Here is an 18,633-nt window from a genome sequence, read left to right as displayed (position 1 = left end):
GTCTTGCTGCGACGTAACAACGTCTTGCTGCAGCTTACTGACGTCCTGCTGCAGCGTAACGATGTCCTGCTGCAGCGTAACAACGTCTTGCTGCGACGTAACGACGTCTTGCTGCAGCGTAACAACGTCTTGCTGCGGCGTAACAATGTCCTGCTGCGGCTTACTGATGTCCTGCTGCGGCGTAACGACGTCCTGCTGCGGCTTACTGATGTCCTGCTGCAGCGTAACGATGTCCTGCTGCGATGTCCTGCTGCGACGTCCTGCTGCGGCGTAGCGACGTCCTGCTGTGGCGTAACGACTTCCTGCTGCAGCTTACTGACATCCTGCTGCGACGTACCGACGTCCTGCTGCGGTGTACCAATGTTCTGCTGCAACATAAAGACTTTCTGCTGCAGTGTGACAACTTCCTGCTGCTTATGAAACCTGTTTTCTGAGTCAACGAATTGGCAGATTAGTTCAATTTTACCGTGCAGAGTCTGAGGAAGGATCTGCTGAGTTGAGCTGCAGGAGGCAAGCTGGTCCTGGATGCTTATGTACGCAGCTGACCTTTTTCAGGTGGAAAGGTCTTTGGATCTGACCTTTCTGGAGGTTTCCATCACCTCAGATCAGGTCTGAACTGCTGCCGTCAGCTTCCTGGAAAGGGTCTGTAAACCATGCTGGACTGTTTTCTGTCTACTGAGAAATCAGGGACATTTTTCCTGCTGTTTTTTTCTACGAAGGCGAGGAGGCCTAGAAACTGGACTCATCTGAGCTCGGACATGACGACTTCTGGGATCTCAGGAAACAGCAGCTGCTCTGATGTGATGAAGACCACAACATCTCATCATTTCTGTCTGATTTGCAGCAGAAAGTGAGTTAAAGGAGGAAAAATTCAGGAAAGCTGCTTTTTCCAGACAGAACTGATGAACCTGAAGAGTTCAGAAGTACTTTCTGTCATCATCTTTAGTCTATAACCATCAGCAAGATGTTGACAGCTGCTGGTAGTGGTCCAGTTAAACCATTTCGACTCAAGGGGAGACCACCGCCCCCCTGCTTTACAGTCCCCCCCCCTCAATAACTTTTATGCCCTAAAATCACACAAGTAAAATTAAATGTCTTGTTTGTCTGAAATCCTCTCATAGCATTGAAATTAAAGATGGATTCACAAAAACTAAGTAATTTAATCTTAAATCTGCCTCCCTATCCAAATGCGGTGCCGTCAGATATCATGTTATTATTAATGTATTGTAAATGCAAACTTTATCACACACACACACACACACACACACACACACACACACACACACACACACACACACACACACACAAATACACACACGCAAATATCTTGTTATCTTGAGATGATAATGTCATTTATACCATGGTCTGGGTGAATACTCGATTCTTATTGGCTGGAGGGTGTCCATTAAAAATTGATAATGGACACCTATGAAAGAAGTTCTGGTCAAATAGATTTATTGTGGTAAATTAGTGTGCTGACTAAATGGTAGTTGGTAAATGTGGCAACAGAAACTCAGACGCCGGCTGCAGACGCCCCAGATCAGATTATTTATTATCTTAAATTAATGGACAACGCAGAGGCGTGAACTGTCTGACGCGGGCATTATGCCTTAATAAAACATGACCGCTCTGGGCTTCCATAGGAGAAACTGAAGCACCAAACTTCTTCCAGGTGATGATTTGACTGAAAGACGAATCAATATACCTATCAATCGCCTGCTGATATTCCTGCCGTGTTTCCTCGATTCCAGTTTTTGGGTGGAAAACTTGAGGAATGAGCAGGAATAAGAGGAGAGAAATGATGTTAATAACGACCAGTGATGCCCTGCAGCTCTTTCTTGTCGAGTTTCTGTGTACTTTTTATGACTCTGTTGTGAAACACTTGGTTTTTGTAAAAAAAAAAATATAGAAATAAAATTTTATTTGATTTGAATAAAAGAAGATGTATCAGTACAAACCTGCAGGCGTGTTTATAAGGTTATAAGGTTGCTAATGTAGGGGGCATATCTATTTAACACTTTAAAGCCTGACTGAAGTAAAATGGGGAGGAAAGTATTTCTTTTTATATGAAGTCTTTATTTTGCCCTTTAACACAATTTAAAGTAATAACAAAAAAAAAAAAAAAAAAAAAAACTCAGATTGAGTTCAACGGGGTTTTGAGTACAGGTTTTTACCATAATGTGACATGAAAGGTCTCAGAAACTGTATCAGATATGATACATACACCATTAAAGGTTAATCCAATTAATCTATAAGAAATTATTAATTAATAACAGCTGATCAGATTGTCTCAGGTAAGTAATCTTTTACCAGAAATCTGCACGTTTCTGTGCATCTCTGGTAGTGAAACCTGCTTCTTTGGTTGTATTTCAGGTTGTGGAGGATCAGGCAGCTTATCCAGATTTAAGCCCAGCATGGTGCTGGTGGTGTTCCAGCCTCCAGGTCCTTGGTTTCCAGGTAGGAGTCTGGAGATGACGTCCTCCTGACATTGGTGGAGTCGTGCCAGCTGTGGGAAATCCTCTCATTTTCACTGCTGGCACGCCACGCTGTGTTTCCAGCTCCTCTAAAGGTCTAATCCAGCATGAATAAAGCATGTCTTTGGTTAAATGGGGTTTTTATTGGGAGGGGGGTGAACAGCTCGTAAACAGTAAATACAACTTTGATTATTTAACTGAATAATTTACAGTAACGATGCTGAAAAACAGGAAAAAGTTTAATGTTTATTTTTGGGACTGATTAAACCTTAGATGTCTGAGTGCAAGTGAACGCAGCATTAATCTGGGGGGGGGGGATTAAAACCTTTAAATTTTTCATTTATAATTGTAAATAAATTCAGGCGTTTAGTGGTTAAACACTTTTATTTATTTTCTTTCACAGTAAAAGTTAGTTTAGAAATGAAACTATATAAAAATAAAAACACCAGTTTCTGCTTTAATTTCAGTCTCTTCTGTAAAAATTATAAATTGTTTTTTTTTTATAAAAATAAGCTTCAGGTTTTCCCTCACATCATCATCATCTTCATCAGCTGTAAAGGAAACTGATAAACGAGCATCGGCACAGGTAAAAACTGTCTAAATCCGGTTCCGCGGCTATAAAAGCTTTGTAGAAACGCCACAGCTGCTCTTCCTCTTCCTCCTCCTCCTGGACCTTCATACAAGTTACTTCAGTACGTCATCATGGCAACGTCAGCTCAGAGTTTCTCAGACCTTCGTTTCCTCAGTGTCCACAGTTATATTGCCCCACTGCTACAGGGTCTCCCTCCCAGCACTCCAGGGGATCATCATCATCATGCTGTGACTTTACTGACTCTTCATCAGGACGAAGTCTGAGGAGGAAACATCACACGGGACATTAATGATGAGGTTTAAGGTTTAAACTTCAGGTGAAGTGGGTTCAACATGTTTTATTACCAGTAGAAGATAAACAACATCTCAGATGATGAAACTGAGACGTTTCACCACATGATGAAAATATGAGCTGATAGTGAATCTGATGCAGCAACATGTCTGGAAAAAGTGGGAACAGGAGCAACAAAAAGCTGGAAAAGTACCTGGTGTAAACCAGAAACACCTGGAGGAGCATTTGACAACTAACCAGGTTACCTGGCAACAGGTCAGTAACTTGACTGGTATAAAAGGAGCATTTCAGAGAGGCAGAGTCTCTCAGATGGAAAGATGGACAGAGCTTCACCAATCTGAGACAAACTGGATCTAAAACTGTGGAACAATTTCGGAAAAGTAAAACGTTCCAGACGTGTTGCTTCCATCTTATTGGGTCTGGTTTGTTTTATGGTTTCATCACCTAGAGCGACCGCCCCCCCCGACCCTGTACGATGACGTAGGGTTGTATCTCCTTCTGGTGGTCTCTGCTTCTGTCTCAGTCTTTATAAACCGTTTTAAATAAACCAAGGTCACATAGAAGCTTTGGCCCTCGGGCCCCTGATCTAACAAACCTGGTTCTTCTCGTCTTCTTCTCTGTCCTTCATCCCTCCATTGGCTGAATCTTCCTTCTGTTTATCTACAGATGTTTGCTCCTCCTCATCCTCCTTCACATGTGATGAAGATGTGTCTCCCTCCTTCACATCACTGCTGCTCGTTGACTTTTCTTCTTCATGGGCTTCATCTTTTTCTAGGAGTGATGAAGATTCTGTCTCGCTTTCCTTCTTGACCACCTCCTCTCCTTCCTCTTCCTCAGCTCCTCCTCCTCCTGGTCTTTTATCCTCGGCCTCCATCGGGGAGCTCGGGTTCACGTCGGAGGAAACACTGCCCACGTCTCCACGGCCCACATCTCCACTGCCCACGTCTCCTCCGCCCACGTCTCCACTGCCCATGTCTCCTCCGCCCACGTCTCCACGGCCCACGTCTCCACGGCCCACGTCTCCACCGACCTCATCTCCACTGCTGGACTTCCTGTGGCGGCGGGACGGAGGACGACGCCGGATGGATACTCGAGCTCGGCTCTGCAGACAGACCAATGAGAGCAGAAACACAGGTGAGGTCACACACTTTGGTATAAACCATTTAGGATCAACACAATTCATTCACTGTAACACAAAGTTAATTCTGTAGTTTGACTCATCAAAGCGTTAAAACCCATCAGATTCTGATCCCAATGTGACCATGGAACCCTGTTTTGACTCATTTTGATGCCATTCATCGTTCTGCAGCATCCTGAGAAACCATGTCACCAGTAAACAAAAGAGCAACAGTTCAGTTCAGCTTTATTCGTATAGGTCAGGCCTACTCAATTCGGTCCTACGAGGGCCGCAATCCAGCAGGTTTTTCATGTATTCCTGCACCAACACACCTGAGTCAAATTAATGAGTTATTGTGTAGAACCTGATTGACTGTTAGAGAGATTCTCTTCACAACATCATCTCACAGATAAATCATTTTCAATAGCCTAGTTCAGGAAAAGCAACAGATGGCATTGAATGTTAACTTAGATCCATCCTGAGCATGCAGGAGGCAACAAAGGAAGGTAAAATCAGGAGACCCCGCTTTTAAACCGAACCAGAGTTCGCTTCTTTGGTCCGAACCATGAGACCCCCGCTTTTAAACCGAACCAGAGTTCGCTTCTTTGGTCCGAACCATGAGACCCCCGCTTTTCAACCGGACCAGAGTTCGCTTCTTTGGTCCGAACCAGGAGACCCCGGCTTTTCAACCGGACCAGAGTCCGCTTCTTTGGTCCGAACCAGGAGACACCTGCTTTTCAACCGAACCAGAGTTCGCTTCTTTGGTCCGAACCATGAGACCCCCGCTTTTCAACCGGACCAGAGTTCGCTTCTTTGGTCCGAACCAGGAGACCCCCACTTTTCAACTGGACCAGAGTCCGCTTCTTTGGTCCGAACCAGGAGACACCTGCTTTTCAACCGAACCAGAGTTCGCTTCTTTGGTCCGAACCATGAGACCCCCGCTTTTCAACCGGACCAGAGTTCGCTTCTTTGGTCCGAACCATGAGACCCCCGCTTTTCAACCGGACCAGAGTTCGCTTCTTTGGTCCGAACCAGGAGACACCTGCTTTTCAACCGGACCAGAGTCCGCTTCTTTGGTCCGAACCAGGAGACACCTGCTTTTCAACCGAACCAGAGTTCGCTTCTTTGGTCCGAACCAGGAGACCCCTGCTTTTAAACTGGATCAGAGTTCGCTTCTTTGGTCCGACCCAGAGTGAGAATGATCCTTGGATCAGTCGGATCAAACTGACATTACACACTTTTAAATGTGCTTCAATGGATTCTGTTTTTACAAATAATATATATTCATAGGTCCTTGTTTTTTATTTTTATTGCTGAGGTCTCAGTTCTTAATGGACAATAATGTTTTATCTTAGCTCAATGCCAAGGAGGAAAGACATCAGAATGATCTTGGAGAAGCAACTGTTGCTGTACATCAGTCTGGGAAATTTATCAGGTCATTTCCAGATTACCAGGAGTCCATTAACAGGTTATTTATACTTAGAAAACATTTAGCTGCCAGTCTTCCCAGGAGTGGACGTCCAAGCAGGCTCAGTCCAAGATCAGACCACCTGATCTACATCTCGGACTCTCCAGGCCTCAGCAGGTTAAAAGTTGAAATTGACAGACCAGTTAGAGAAAGATGAACCAGTATGGCTTGTTGGGAAAGGCTGCAGGAGAAAGACTCTAAAACCTTTATTTAACTAGGTAAAAAATGTTTGAGAACCAGTTCTCATTTGCATAAAAACATGGCAGTTACCAGAGCTTCTTGTCTACATCTACAACAGAGGAACACAATCTGAAATCCAGCAAAGACCCGAACCAGGACTTAAAAGATGCATCTGGACTTTCAGCTGATCCATCTACGGTTGGCTGAAACCTCAGAAATCAGAAATGGTCTCCATGGAAACGTGACTCTATAATAAGCCAATCTTAAGGAAGGAAAACATGGAGAAAACACTGAGGTGGGTCACATGACAAGAACTGGACTGAAGATCAATTGGAACAGGTTTAATGGAGGGACGGGTCCTCCCCAGAACCCGGGCCTCGGCGGGTCTGATGGAGGGACGGGTCCTCCCCAGAACCCGGACCTTGACATTACTGAGCAGATGTGGGATCATCTAAACAGAGAACGGAACAAAAGGCAGAAACATCCAGAGAAGAACTTTGGAAAATATTGGCATTGAAACAAACACAGAACCTATTTCCATGTTTCCACTTTTTCCTCATTTCCAGTTATTCCTGCTACTATTTACCTGCTATCCTCACTAAACCAACTCCAGCTCAGCTGCTTTGTGGCGCCACCGTGCATCAGAAACGTCTTCTTGGCTTTATTCCAGCCATAGAGGAGCATTATTTTTCTTCTTTTCACACACACATAGAACTTTCTGCTCACTGGTTGATCTTTGGCTGCTCCTGATTGGACGTTACCGTCAATCTAAGCTCTCTGATTGGTGGAAAGTCTGACAGGAAGTGGCTTCATCATCATGTCCAGGTCTAAATAGAGGTCTCTTAGCAACATAGTAGTGATAGTGATGTTTTTATGATGAAATGTGATAAATAATGCTGTTATCATGGATCACTCAATATCATTACGAGATGTAAGTTTTAAGGCTTAACTTAGTTTTTGTCTAGTAATGTGATGTTGTTTCTCGGACGTAGGAGTTTTCTAAAACAAGTTAAATGTTTGTTTGTTTCCAAATGTCCTGCGGTCATGAACACACCATTAACAGTAGACAGGTGGACCTGATCTAAGCCTCCATCTCACCTTGTTGATGCTCGTCAAGATGTTTCCCTCCACAGCAGTGGGATGGGCTTCAAAGGAGGCAGGGCCTTCTGTTAACTGTGAGGTGGAGACAGGGCTGGTGGGAGTTGTTGAGGACGACATGGTTGCCATGGTACCTGGTGCTGAGCCAGGTGAAGGTGGGGTGAAGGCGAGAGGCAGCACCCTGAGTCCTGGACTCTTCAGAGGGGGCCCCGTGGGAGACAGAGTGAGGTTGGCCTACACAGAGATGGTGATGTCACAGTGATGTCAGAATGCAGAGCTCCACCCACACCAGCAGGTGGCAGCAGAGTTGGGCAGGAAGCACCTAGACTCACCTGCAGCTTCTCGATCAGAGCAGAGTTCCTCTTGGCTTTGGGAGGTTGAGGAGAGGTGACGTCTGGAGGAGCCTGAAACAGAGACTCTGTTTAAGATGGAACTTTAAATAAAGTTTTAAAAACTGCAGTAAATAGTAAAAAAGTTTAGTTCAATAGAACTGTGTCTATAGTCAGTTATTTCATTAGTGGATCTCCCAGTGTGGCATCAGGTATCAGACTCTATCTTCAGATCATCTTCAAACTTTCTTTCCTGATAAATCCTGTAGCAGGTCTGGCTTGGTGACCCTGATCCATCCATTAGTCTTGCTGCTATAGCTTGAGAATGTCACATCACACACAAAGCATCATGGAATTTGCAGACATGTCGGCAAACAATGCAAAGCCAACAGAGCAGTCACAGCTGCTCTAAAGTGGACTTTTCCGAGTATATTTCTCAGGCCTTGTTGTGTTTTGAACTGCCAAAAACATTCTCATGACCCTAATGGTGAACCATTGCGACATGGTACTGTTTTTTTGTTTTTCCAACCTGAAAAAGAGAACTCAGTGCCCACATTTCTGATGTTACCAGGCAGCATGGATTCAACATTTCAATGAGTGTGCTTGTTTGTTTCAGGCATTTTTATGGTAGAAAGTCGCATTAATTGTATGTGAAGGTGGAAGATTGATGACTTTAGTTTCCATTCTTTTTCTTGCCACTTCACCTTTAGCTTCACCTTTAGCTTCACTGTTAACTTCAGTTAGCTTCACTGTTAGCTTCACCTTTAACTTCACTGTTAACTTCAGTTAGCTTCACTGTTAACTTCACCTTTAACTTCACTGTTAACTTCAGTTAGCTTCACTGTTAACTTCACCTTTAACTTCACTGTTAACTTCAGTTAGCTTCACTGTTAACTTCACCTTTAACTTCACTGTTAACTTCAGTTAGCTTCACTGTTAACTTCACCTTTAGCTTCACTGTTAACTTCAGTTAGCTTCACTGTTAACTTCACCTTTAGCTTCACTGTTAACTTCAGTTAGCTTCACTGTTAACTTCACCTTTAGCTTCACTGTTAACTTCATTTAGCTTCACTGTTAGCTTCACCTTTAGCTTCACTGTTAACTTCAGTTAGCTTCACTGTTAACTTTACCTTTAGCTTCACTGTTAACTTCAGTTAGCTTCACTGTTAGCTTCACCTTTAACTTCACTGTTAACTTCAGTTAGCTTCACTGTTAACTTCAGTTAGCTTCACTGTTAACTTCACCTTTAGCTTCACTGTTAACTTCAGTTAGCTTCACTGTTAACTTCACCTTTAGCTTCACTGTTAACTTCATTTAGCTTCACTGTTAGCTTCACCTTTAGCTTCACTGTTAACTTCAGTTAGCTTCACTGTTAGCTTTCACCGTTAGCTTCACTGTTAACTTCAGTTAGCTTCACTGTTAGCTTCACCTTTAACTTCACTGTTAACTTCAGTTAGCTTCACTGTTAACTTCACCTTTAACTTCACTGTTAACTTCAGTTAGCTTCACTGTTAACTTCACCTTTAGCTTTACTGTTAACTTCAGTTAGCTTCACTGTTAACTTCACCTTTAGCTTCACTGTTAACTTCAGTTAGCTTCACTGTTAACTTCACCTTTAGCTTCACTGTTAACTTCATTTAGCTTCACTGTTAGCTTCACCTTTAGCTTCACTGTTAACTTCAGTTAGCTTCACTGTTAACTTTACCTTTAGCTTCACTGTTAACTTCAGTTAGCTTCACTGTTAGCTTCACCTTTAACTTCACTGTTAACTTCAGTTAGCTTCACTGTTAACTTCAGTTAGCTTCACTGTTAACTTCACCTTTAGCTTCACTGTTAACTTCAGTTAGCTTCACTGTTAACTTCACCTTTAGCTTCACTGTTAACTTCATTTAGCTTCACTGTTAGCTTCACCTTTAGCTTCACTGTTAACTTCAGTTAGCTTCACTGTTAGCTTTCACCGTTAGCTTCACTGTTAACTTCAGTTAGCTTCACTGTTAACTTCACCTTTAGCTTCACTGTTAGCTTCACCGTTAGCTTCACCTTTAGCTTCAATGTTAACTTCATTTAGCTTCACTGTTAGCTTCACCGTTAGCTTCACTGTTAACTTCACCTTTAGCTTCACTGTTAACTTCAGTTAGCTTCACTGTTAACTTCACCTTTAGCTTCACTGTTAACTTCAGTTAGCTTCACTGTTAACTTCACCTCTAGCTTCACTGTTAACGTCAGTTAGCTTCACCGTTAGTTTCACTGTTAACTTCACCTTTAGCTTCACTGTTAGCTTCACCTTTAGCTACATTTTCCAGTAGTTCCATTGTGTGATCCTTGTTGTCTTCAGACATTTGTGTATTAAATAGCACAAGTAAAATATGCAGAATTTAAATTATTGTGGGTGTTGACAGACCACGGGTTTGACAGTAGAAACACCGCTTTCTTCGGAGGACACTGTAAGCTTGATGAAACCAGACGGCTAGCACACCTCAGGTGGAGAGGATGGTTGGAGATGTACACACAATAATAAAATAAATTTTCCACACACAAAATCTTTTGTGTATGTTGTGCACTGAACACTATGAGTTTCAGTGTTATAGTTAAACATCAGCCGTAAGAATTTACTGTACCAGTTCCCCATGCTCGAATGGACCAGTTCCACCTACGTCCCCGTCTAGGGGTAAGAAAGGGCACAACAAAAAGGTATGGTAAAAGAAGTTTTATTGTTGTGAACAAAAATAAAGATGGACCAGGTGGCAAACACAAACCAGCGTTGGGGTTAGCGAAACTGCTGAAAGAAATAACATAGGTAATTATAACAAAGAAAAGTTCCACCAGACAAACAAAAGAAAACTACAGGGACTTGGCGTATTACTCACAGCTAACCAAATGCAGCAGTTCCAACAAACTTAAGCTGGATATTCTAAACCCAAAACAGTTTATTCTATCCCAACACATGCTAACCTTACTCTAATAAACACAAGTGATTAAACAATCTAAAACAGAAAACAAAAGGAATTTAAAGAGCAGCCAAAAGAGCTGATCTAACACCAAAACCAAACTTAAATCCAGAGATCACACAGTCGGGTTAAACCCTGCTGAAAACACACACTAAGCTATGCAATATTTGCCACCACCAGGCCACAGAACGCACACACAATCACCAAGCCACCCCTAACCCGCCGAGTTGAGGGGGAAACCGTCTGAACCCAGCTTCTTCCTCCTGAATGAACACAGCCGCTGTCCTTTATTTCCGGGTGGTGGGTAGCTTGCGTTGAGATTGGTCGGGTGCTTGGCCAACCAGAGGGGAGGAGACAGAAGTGTGTCGGGTTCAGCCACTCGAACATGAGGAACAGAAACGGGTGTTTGCATACCAGACGAGCCTCAGGTGCAGCAATGACTGGCTGCCGTAACACACCTAATGTCTGGATTTCGTCTAAATAACGTTTCCTTGTGTGATTGTTCAGTTTTTCTCTGCAAGGAACAGCGTTTTTATGTTTTCTTCAATATTAAGTTATCACCGTTTCACTCTGCATGTCTGGAAGTATGGTGGCCGTTTCCTGCAATGCACCGTGTTATGACGTAGTTTCCTGACCTCTATAGGCCGAGGCTGCTGAGGGACATCCCATGATGCACTGGGCTCATCTCTTTACTTTCCATGTAGAAACATGTGACGTTGTTGTTCATTCACTCTTTTTTCTCTTCTTCTTTCTCAGCAGGAATCCCTGGATTAGAGTTCTGCTGCTGGTTGACCCTCTTTCCTGTCCTCTTCACCCCCACCCGATCCAGGAAGATGGTTTTTCTTCCTGATTCTGACGGAGATGTTACTTCTGGTCCTGGTTCTGACAGAGGTTTTCCTTCCTGGTTCTGATGATGGTTTTCCTTCATGGTTCTGACGGAGGTTTTACTCATGGTCCTGGTTCTGATGGAGGTTTTCCTTCCTGGTTCTGATGGGGGTTTTCCTTCATGGTTCTGGTTCTGATGGAGGTTTTCCTTCATGGTCCTGGTTCTGACAGAGGTTTTCCTTCCTGGTCCTGGTTCTGACGGAGGTTTCCTTCCTGGTTCTGATGGAGGTTTTCCTTCATGGTTCTGGTTCTGACGGAGGTTTTCCTTCCTGGTTCTGATGGAGGTTTTCCTTCCTGGTCCTGGTTCGGACGTAGGTTTTACTTCTGTTCCTGGTTCTGACGGAGGTTTTACTTCCGGTCCTGGTTCTGACTAAGGTTTTACTCATGGTTCTGGTTCTGACGGAGGTTTTCCTTCCTGGTTCTGATGGAGGTTTTCCTTCCTGGTCCTGGTTCGGACGTAGGTTTTACTTCTGTTCCTGGTTCTGACGGAGGTTTTCCTTCCTGGTCCTGGTTCTGACTAAGGTTTTACTCATGGTTCTGGTTCTGACGGAGGTTTTCCTTCCTGGTTCTGATGGAGGTTTTCCTTCCTGGTCCTGGTTCGGACGTAGGTTTTACTTCTGTTCCTGGTTCTGACGGAGGTTTTCCTTCCTGGTCCTGGTTCTGACTAAGGTTTTACTCATGGTTCTGGTTCTGACGGAGGTTTTCCTTCCTGGTTCTGATGGAGGTTTTCCTTCCTGGTCCTGGTTCGGACTTAGGTTTTACTTCTGTTCCTGGTTCTGACGGAGGTATTACTTCCGGTCCTGGTTCTGACGGAGGTTTTCCTTCCTGGTCCTGGTTCTGACTAAGGTTTTACTCATGGTTCTGGTTCTGACGGAGGTTTTCCTTTCTGGTCCTGGTTCTGATGGAGGTTTTACTTCTGGTCCTGGTTCTGACGGAGGTTTTCCTTTCTGGTCCTGGTTCTGACGGAGGTTTTCCTTCCTGGTCCTGGTTCTGACGGAGGTTTTGCTTCTGGTCCTGGTTCTGATGGAGGTTTTCCTTCCTGGTCCTGGTTCTGACAGAGGTTTTACTCATGGTCCTGGTTCTGACGGAGGTTTTCCTTCCTGGTCCTGGTTCTGACGGAGGTTTTACTCATGGTCCTGGTTCTGACAGATGTTTCCTTTGCTAGGTCATTATTGTTTTCCAACTGGTTCATATGAACACAGTTATTATAAACTGGACTAATATGATGGATTTTTTGTTTTAATTGGATTATAACTGGACTGGATCTTTAAAACTGACTTGATATGATTGTTGTGAACTAGTGTTGTATAAATAAAGCTAAATTCAACAGAAAACATCATTTGTCTGATACATTTTGATGTTGTATATCATTTTCCTCCCATCTGGACGTCTCACCTCCAGCTCATCTCCATGTAGTTTGGGAAGCTGTAAAGTTCGAGGTGGTCGTCGCCTCACCGGTTTTTCCTGGTGAACAAAACAACAAACAAGAGAAACAACAGTCATGTTGCTAAGTCGGCTTTGGACATGATTTTAGAAACCTGTGGAAACTTCTGGAATATGTAATCTGTTTCATGGCGCTTATGGCTCTTTAGACCAAAAAGGAAGAGAACTGCATCAGCTGCATAGGGTGTAGGTCACTCTTCCATGTTTTTTCATGTAAATACATTTGACTCGAGCGAACACCTGGAAGTGAACGTGATCAGTTTGTCGTAAATCAGGTTAAAAGGTCTGTGGTGAACAGCTAGCCGGTGTGTATGCTGACATCTTCAACATGTCATTATCCCAGGCTATTTTTCCCCTTATCTTCAAAACGTCCACTATCATACCAGTCCCCAAAAGACCTGACACACCAAACTTAAACGACTTCAGGCCAGTGGCACTAACACCAGTTGCCATGAAGTGCTTAGAAAAGCTTGTCCTTACCCACATCAACAACATAGTCCCGGACACTATCGATCCCTTCCAGTTTGCTTATCGCCCCAACCGATCAGTGGACGACGCGGTGGCAATAGCCCTTCACTACATCCTGCAGCACCTGGAGAGCAGCAGGACGTATGCCAGGATGCTCTTCCTGGACTACAGTTCTGCATTTAATACCATCCGCCCAGGCAGGCTGACCGAGAAGCTGGCAGACCTTGGAGTCCCTACTCCCACCTGCAACTGGATTCTGGACTTTCTGACTGAAAGACCACAGGTGGTGAAGATGGGAGGGTGGGTGTCTGCTAAGCTCACAGTCAGCACGGGATCTCCGCAGGGCTGCTGCCTCAGCCCCAAACTCTTCACCCTGTATACACATGACTGTGTCTCCACCCAGGACAGTACCATCATCATCAAATATGCTGATGACATCACTGTCCTGGGCCTCATCAAGGCGGGAGACGAGTCAGGATACAGGGCCCTGGTCAACAACATCGCTTTCTATGGAGAGGAGATTGACCTCATCCTCAACACAGACAAGACGAAAGAAATATGTCTGGACTTCAGGAAGAACCCTCCCCCTCTACAGCCTCTTTTCATCAGAGGGACTAAGGTGGAGAGGGCAGACAGCTACAGATTCCTAGGACTGCACGTAACATCTGACCTGAGCTGGACTCGTAACACCACAGCCACAGTAAAAAAAAGCCCAGAAAAGACTTTATTTGATTAGGCTGCTCAGGAAAGCTGGTCGGAACCATCACCCTCTCACCCAGGCCTACAGAGGACTGATAGAGAGCATCCCCCCTGCAGGGATCACTGTCTGGTATGGAAACACCACACAGGCAGAGAGGAAGGCTCTGCAAAGAGTCATAAAGACTGCGGAGAGGATTATGGGCACAAAACCTCCTTCCATGGACTGTATGTACGAGCAGCGCTGTTGAAAAAGAGCAGAGGGAATCATCAGAGACTCATTCCATCCCGCTCACCCTCTGCTCAGACACAAACACTGCGCGTACAACCTCAGACCTGCACTATCATCACCTGTGAAACAGGACGATGTCTTTTATATCCCCTCCTGTATAATGTGTAGTTCCTCTGATCAGTGTTCAGTTGCTTGAGAATTTCATGTGCAATATTCTCCCTCTCCCCCTACCACTCCTCTATCTCACAATACCTTCTGCTCTTGTACAGCGCTGTATAGTGTATAATAGTATGGCTACATACTATATTTTTATATATATATTTTTTTTTATATTTATACATTTTTTGCTATAGTTTATTTTCTAATGTGTAAAGTGTTCATTTATTCTTGATTCATCTTTTCTCTCCTACTAGTTAAAACTGTGACTCTGAAAGAGCCCTGCACAAGAATTCCAATGTACCTTGACTTTTTGGTTTTATGTACAAATGGCAAATAAAGAACTTTGAACTAAAAACTTACGGCTTCATTCTTCTGTGGCGGACCCGAGTCTTTGAATCTTCCGGCGAGTTCAGCCACGGAGCGGCGGGACGGAGCCTCCTCCTGAGAAACACAGGCAGGGAGATGGAGTTCATCAATAACAACAACAACAATGCTCCGTCGGGTGGGAGAGCTGTGCAGAAATGAGCAGGAAAAGCTACAGCAAAGAAAACCAAAATCACAGGCCATAAAGCCACAAAGTCAACGGGATAGAGAACCAGAAAGAGACATTTAATCAACATTATTTGTGAGCTCAAGATGCAATATATGCTCATGTAGTACTACACAACTACACAAAGCAGGGTTGCTTCTAGACTAAATGTTTTGGTTGACTACAAAAGTTTACCTTGAACAGCATCAGCAGCTGGAAACAGTGAGGTCTGAACATGGCCGGGAGATGACATTGGTTGTGTCCCGAACGGTGCACTTCTATACTTCCAACACTACATTTAAGTGCTTAGTGCGCTGACACAGAAACTTCAGTAAAAACACTGAAAGTACCCGGATGCTGCCCTAAACTCGGCCAAAAATCTAGTGCGAAACGATGGACACTACACGCACTAAACGGACGCCATCTTGCTGACGTAGCGGAAGGGGAGGGACTTTCAACCAGTTTTTCAGAGCTGGCAGCCACCGACTCAGCGGTACCGATGCAGGCGGAGGCTGTTTTCTACTGTTGTAAGTATGAAGATATTTGATCATAATTCTAATATAAACTGCAGCATGCTTCTTATCTCTTCTATCCCTGATGACAGTTATGGATCTGATCATTTGTTGGAGGCTGCAGTAGAGTTAGCAACGTAAATGTTAGCAGTTTTATAGCCGATTTCACTGATCTAGATGGGCTATAAGTGTTAAAAATGATTAATGCTATAGGTTCCGTATGTTTATTCATGATGGTTGAACCTCCAGATAAAACACTGCGGGGTCTCTGGCGTAAACGAAATGGTCCTTAATCTGAAAACTGATTAGGAAACACCGCTGGTTAGAGAACCGGCCCGTTTCCATGGTAACACTGACGAAGCCGTAGCTGATTGTACATCACTTTAGATAAGCGTCTGCAAAGTACCCATAAAGTATATAATAATGTTTGCTTTTATATAAACTGCCATTCTGTGTTCACCGTAGGTCACTGTGGCATCAAACTACCGAGCCAGCAGTGGCACTGAGGCATTTACCACCTGCGGGCCAGGACGCTGCTGTGGAGAAGAGGAGGCGGCAAGAGAGAAATGTTTTAATAAAAAGTTTAAATAAAATGTTTTCTGCATCCCTGTTTTAGCGTCTTCATTACTGCATTTCATATTTTAAATGATGATTTCTAGTATAATCGGTTTCCTGTTGCAGACGTGAACGAATCAGTGTAAACACCAATAAAACACATGTATAATGTAAACTACTTTAATTCAGTTAAGATATCTTTGCTTATTTAAAAGCTGTTTTTTAGTGTTTTAAATTGTACTTTATACTAACAGGTATGGGGGAGACACGCAAAGACACATGAACGTGTGCTGATGGTTTCTATTGTCATCTACTGAGATAGATTAATACAGTGGAGGCCACGGTTCTTTGTTTCACTCATGAGGCCTTTTAAAAGGCATTTAATAGCATAAAAGTATGATGACATGCAAACACGTATGTTAACCTGATTTTGGAAGAAAAAAAAAGTATATTAATGGAGCGGCGCTGCTAAGCTGGTACGTCACTACCGGTAAGTTCAAAACGTTAGAGCTCAATTTGGATCAGGACTTACCCACGATAGTGTCACTACAGAAGGTAGTGCTTAGTGCGCACTACACACTACCTTCCAGTGCACTCATGTAAGTGCGCGGTTTGAGACACACTCTATATTACCTGTTAGCAAACCAGCAGAAGCTTTTTGCTTATGTCGGCGTAGAAAGGCTAACTGAAATAAACTTTCTCATTTTTAACATTTGAAATTTATCGCTTTCAAATTATTCTTTGTGTTAATTTTTTTCTAAATATATTAGTTTATTATTTCCTCTAAGCGTTAACAGCTCACACTGTGAATGGACCGGGTGATATTAACTGTCATATTAGGAGGGTTACTGACAGGGGTGTTGCTAGGCATAAAGCTCTACTGGGGCACTGGCCCCCTACCACATATCCCCGGTTTTTCTCTTGAGAAATTAATAAACTCTCAATTAAAATTTGATGCAATTCAAAACATGTGGCACCCTGTATGAAAAACCGTGTTATTTCTCTCTGTTTACGTGAGAAGTCCACTTTTGTTTAGTACGAAAATATTGTTTTATGTCCTTTATGACAATTTCCGTTTCATGGGAAGCCTGTTATTTGTTGATGGTCCCTAAACCAGACACTGGTCGCTCCAGTGCAAATGTTGAATATCCAACCTAAATCTGATTTCACTGTGGTCTGACCTCTCTCTTTTACATCTCTCCTTGCTGCTTCCCTGTCTTTGCTTCGGGTGAAGAATTTCCTGATATCCATCTACAGAAGTCATGCGATAATTGGTTTTCGTTAGTATAAGGTCATTTGGTTTCATTTATAAAAATAATATAAAATTGACTGTTTTTGTGACGTTACAAGACCTCAAACTGCGCTGTGCACTCACCCGACACACGGAGAGCTGCGTGACGTGTGTGGTTCACGTGCTGCTCGTGCACGGTGACATACAGAGACAGAATGTGCCTGTATCAGACTGTAGTTTCTATTTGGAGTTAACGCTCTTGCTATGCATGTGAGTTGAAATATATATCTGCCCCCGTCTGAATAATAATAATTATTATAATTATTAATAATTATTATTATACAATATGATTTTGTCAAATCCTCTCTCCTCCGCCTCCTCCTCCTCCTCGGCTCTTATACCACACACACACGCAGTGACACGCCCCCTCAGTGTTGCTAGCTTTGCGAGTTTGTCGCTATATTTAACGAGTTTTCAGACCCCTCTAGCGACTTTTTTCCACCACTAATTTAGCTAATTTTTCTGGTAGTACTGGAGACTTTGGAGAATGACGTGAACGAACACAGTTTACTCTTTTCATTGTGGAGCCAGTGCTGCGCAGACCCCTCCCCTGTACAAAAGCACTCATACGAGGCTTGGTCCTAGCAGCAGCACACAGCTCTCAGCTGCAGCCACTTGTTGATATTGTGTGTGGCTGGCTAACTTACATTAGCTTCTTAGCATCTAGCGACAATAGCCACTTGTTGATAGAATTGTATGTGAAGTTGAATTTATGCTAACTTAGATTTGGTAACATAAAATGCTGTCCTGTTTTTCTCTTCAGTTTACCATCACAAGGACATTTGATTTAAATTTGCATCAATATTATTATGAATAAATACATGCAGACATAAAAATGTCTGCAATTATTTCTGCATATAATAGGATAGTTATATTTTAAGTATGAGTTTTAAATGGATTGTTAAATGTAATTTAACAATGTTAAACTAAATTTAATAATGTTCTACAAACTACTAACAAAGTAATGTACTACTAACAATGTTATACTAACTACTATGTATTATACTACTAACAATGTAATATACTACTAACAATGTTCTCCTAACTAGTAACAATGTTCTCCTAACTACTGACAATGTTCTCCTAACTACTAACAATGTTCTACGAAATACTAACAATGCATTATACTACTAACAATGTATTATACTACTAACAATGTACACTACCGTTCAAAAGTTTGGGGTCACATGGCCATGGGATTCAATAGGGAAGTGACGCCAAACTTTTGAACGGTAGTGTAATATACTACTAACAATGTTCTACTGACTACTAACAATGTATTATATTACTAATAATGTTCTACTAACTGCTAACAATGTAATATACTACTAACAATGTTCTACTAACTACTAACAAAGTAATATAG

General features: G+C 43.0%; 1 protein-coding gene and 1 long non-coding RNA gene across 2 annotated transcripts; both read right to left on the bottom strand.

Moving 5' to 3' along the window:
- Positions 1-2,934: 2,934 nt before the first annotated feature.
- Positions 2,935-15,316, bottom strand: dub (duboraya). The gene is made up of 7 exons (XM_041979437.1): positions 15,105-15,316; positions 14,741-14,821; positions 12,778-12,846; positions 7,553-7,624; positions 7,221-7,454; positions 3,953-4,459; positions 2,935-3,325 (listed from the first exon to the last, which is right to left on the bottom strand). The coding sequence occupies exons 1-7, from the start codon at positions 15,144-15,146 to the stop codon at positions 3,314-3,316; spliced, it is 1,017 nt and encodes a 338-aa protein (XP_041835371.1). The 5' UTR covers positions 15,147-15,316; the 3' UTR covers positions 2,935-3,313.
- Positions 11,738-12,300, bottom strand: LOC121636148. Its single transcript, XR_006009655.1, has 2 exons — positions 12,255-12,300; positions 11,738-12,223 (listed from the first exon to the last, which is right to left on the bottom strand). It is a non-coding gene; the product is annotated as an uncharacterized LOC121636148 (long non-coding RNA).
- Positions 15,317-18,633: the final 3,317 nt, after the last annotated feature.

This window comes from Melanotaenia boesemani, unplaced genomic scaffold, assembly GCF_017639745.1.
Source record: "Melanotaenia boesemani isolate fMelBoe1 unplaced genomic scaffold, fMelBoe1.pri scaffold_146_ctg1, whole genome shotgun sequence".
NCBI lineage: Eukaryota > Metazoa > Chordata > Actinopteri > Atheriniformes > Melanotaeniidae > Melanotaenia > Melanotaenia boesemani.
Note: the sequence above shows the minus strand (reverse complement) of the source record. Positions and strands in the feature narration are given on the sequence as shown.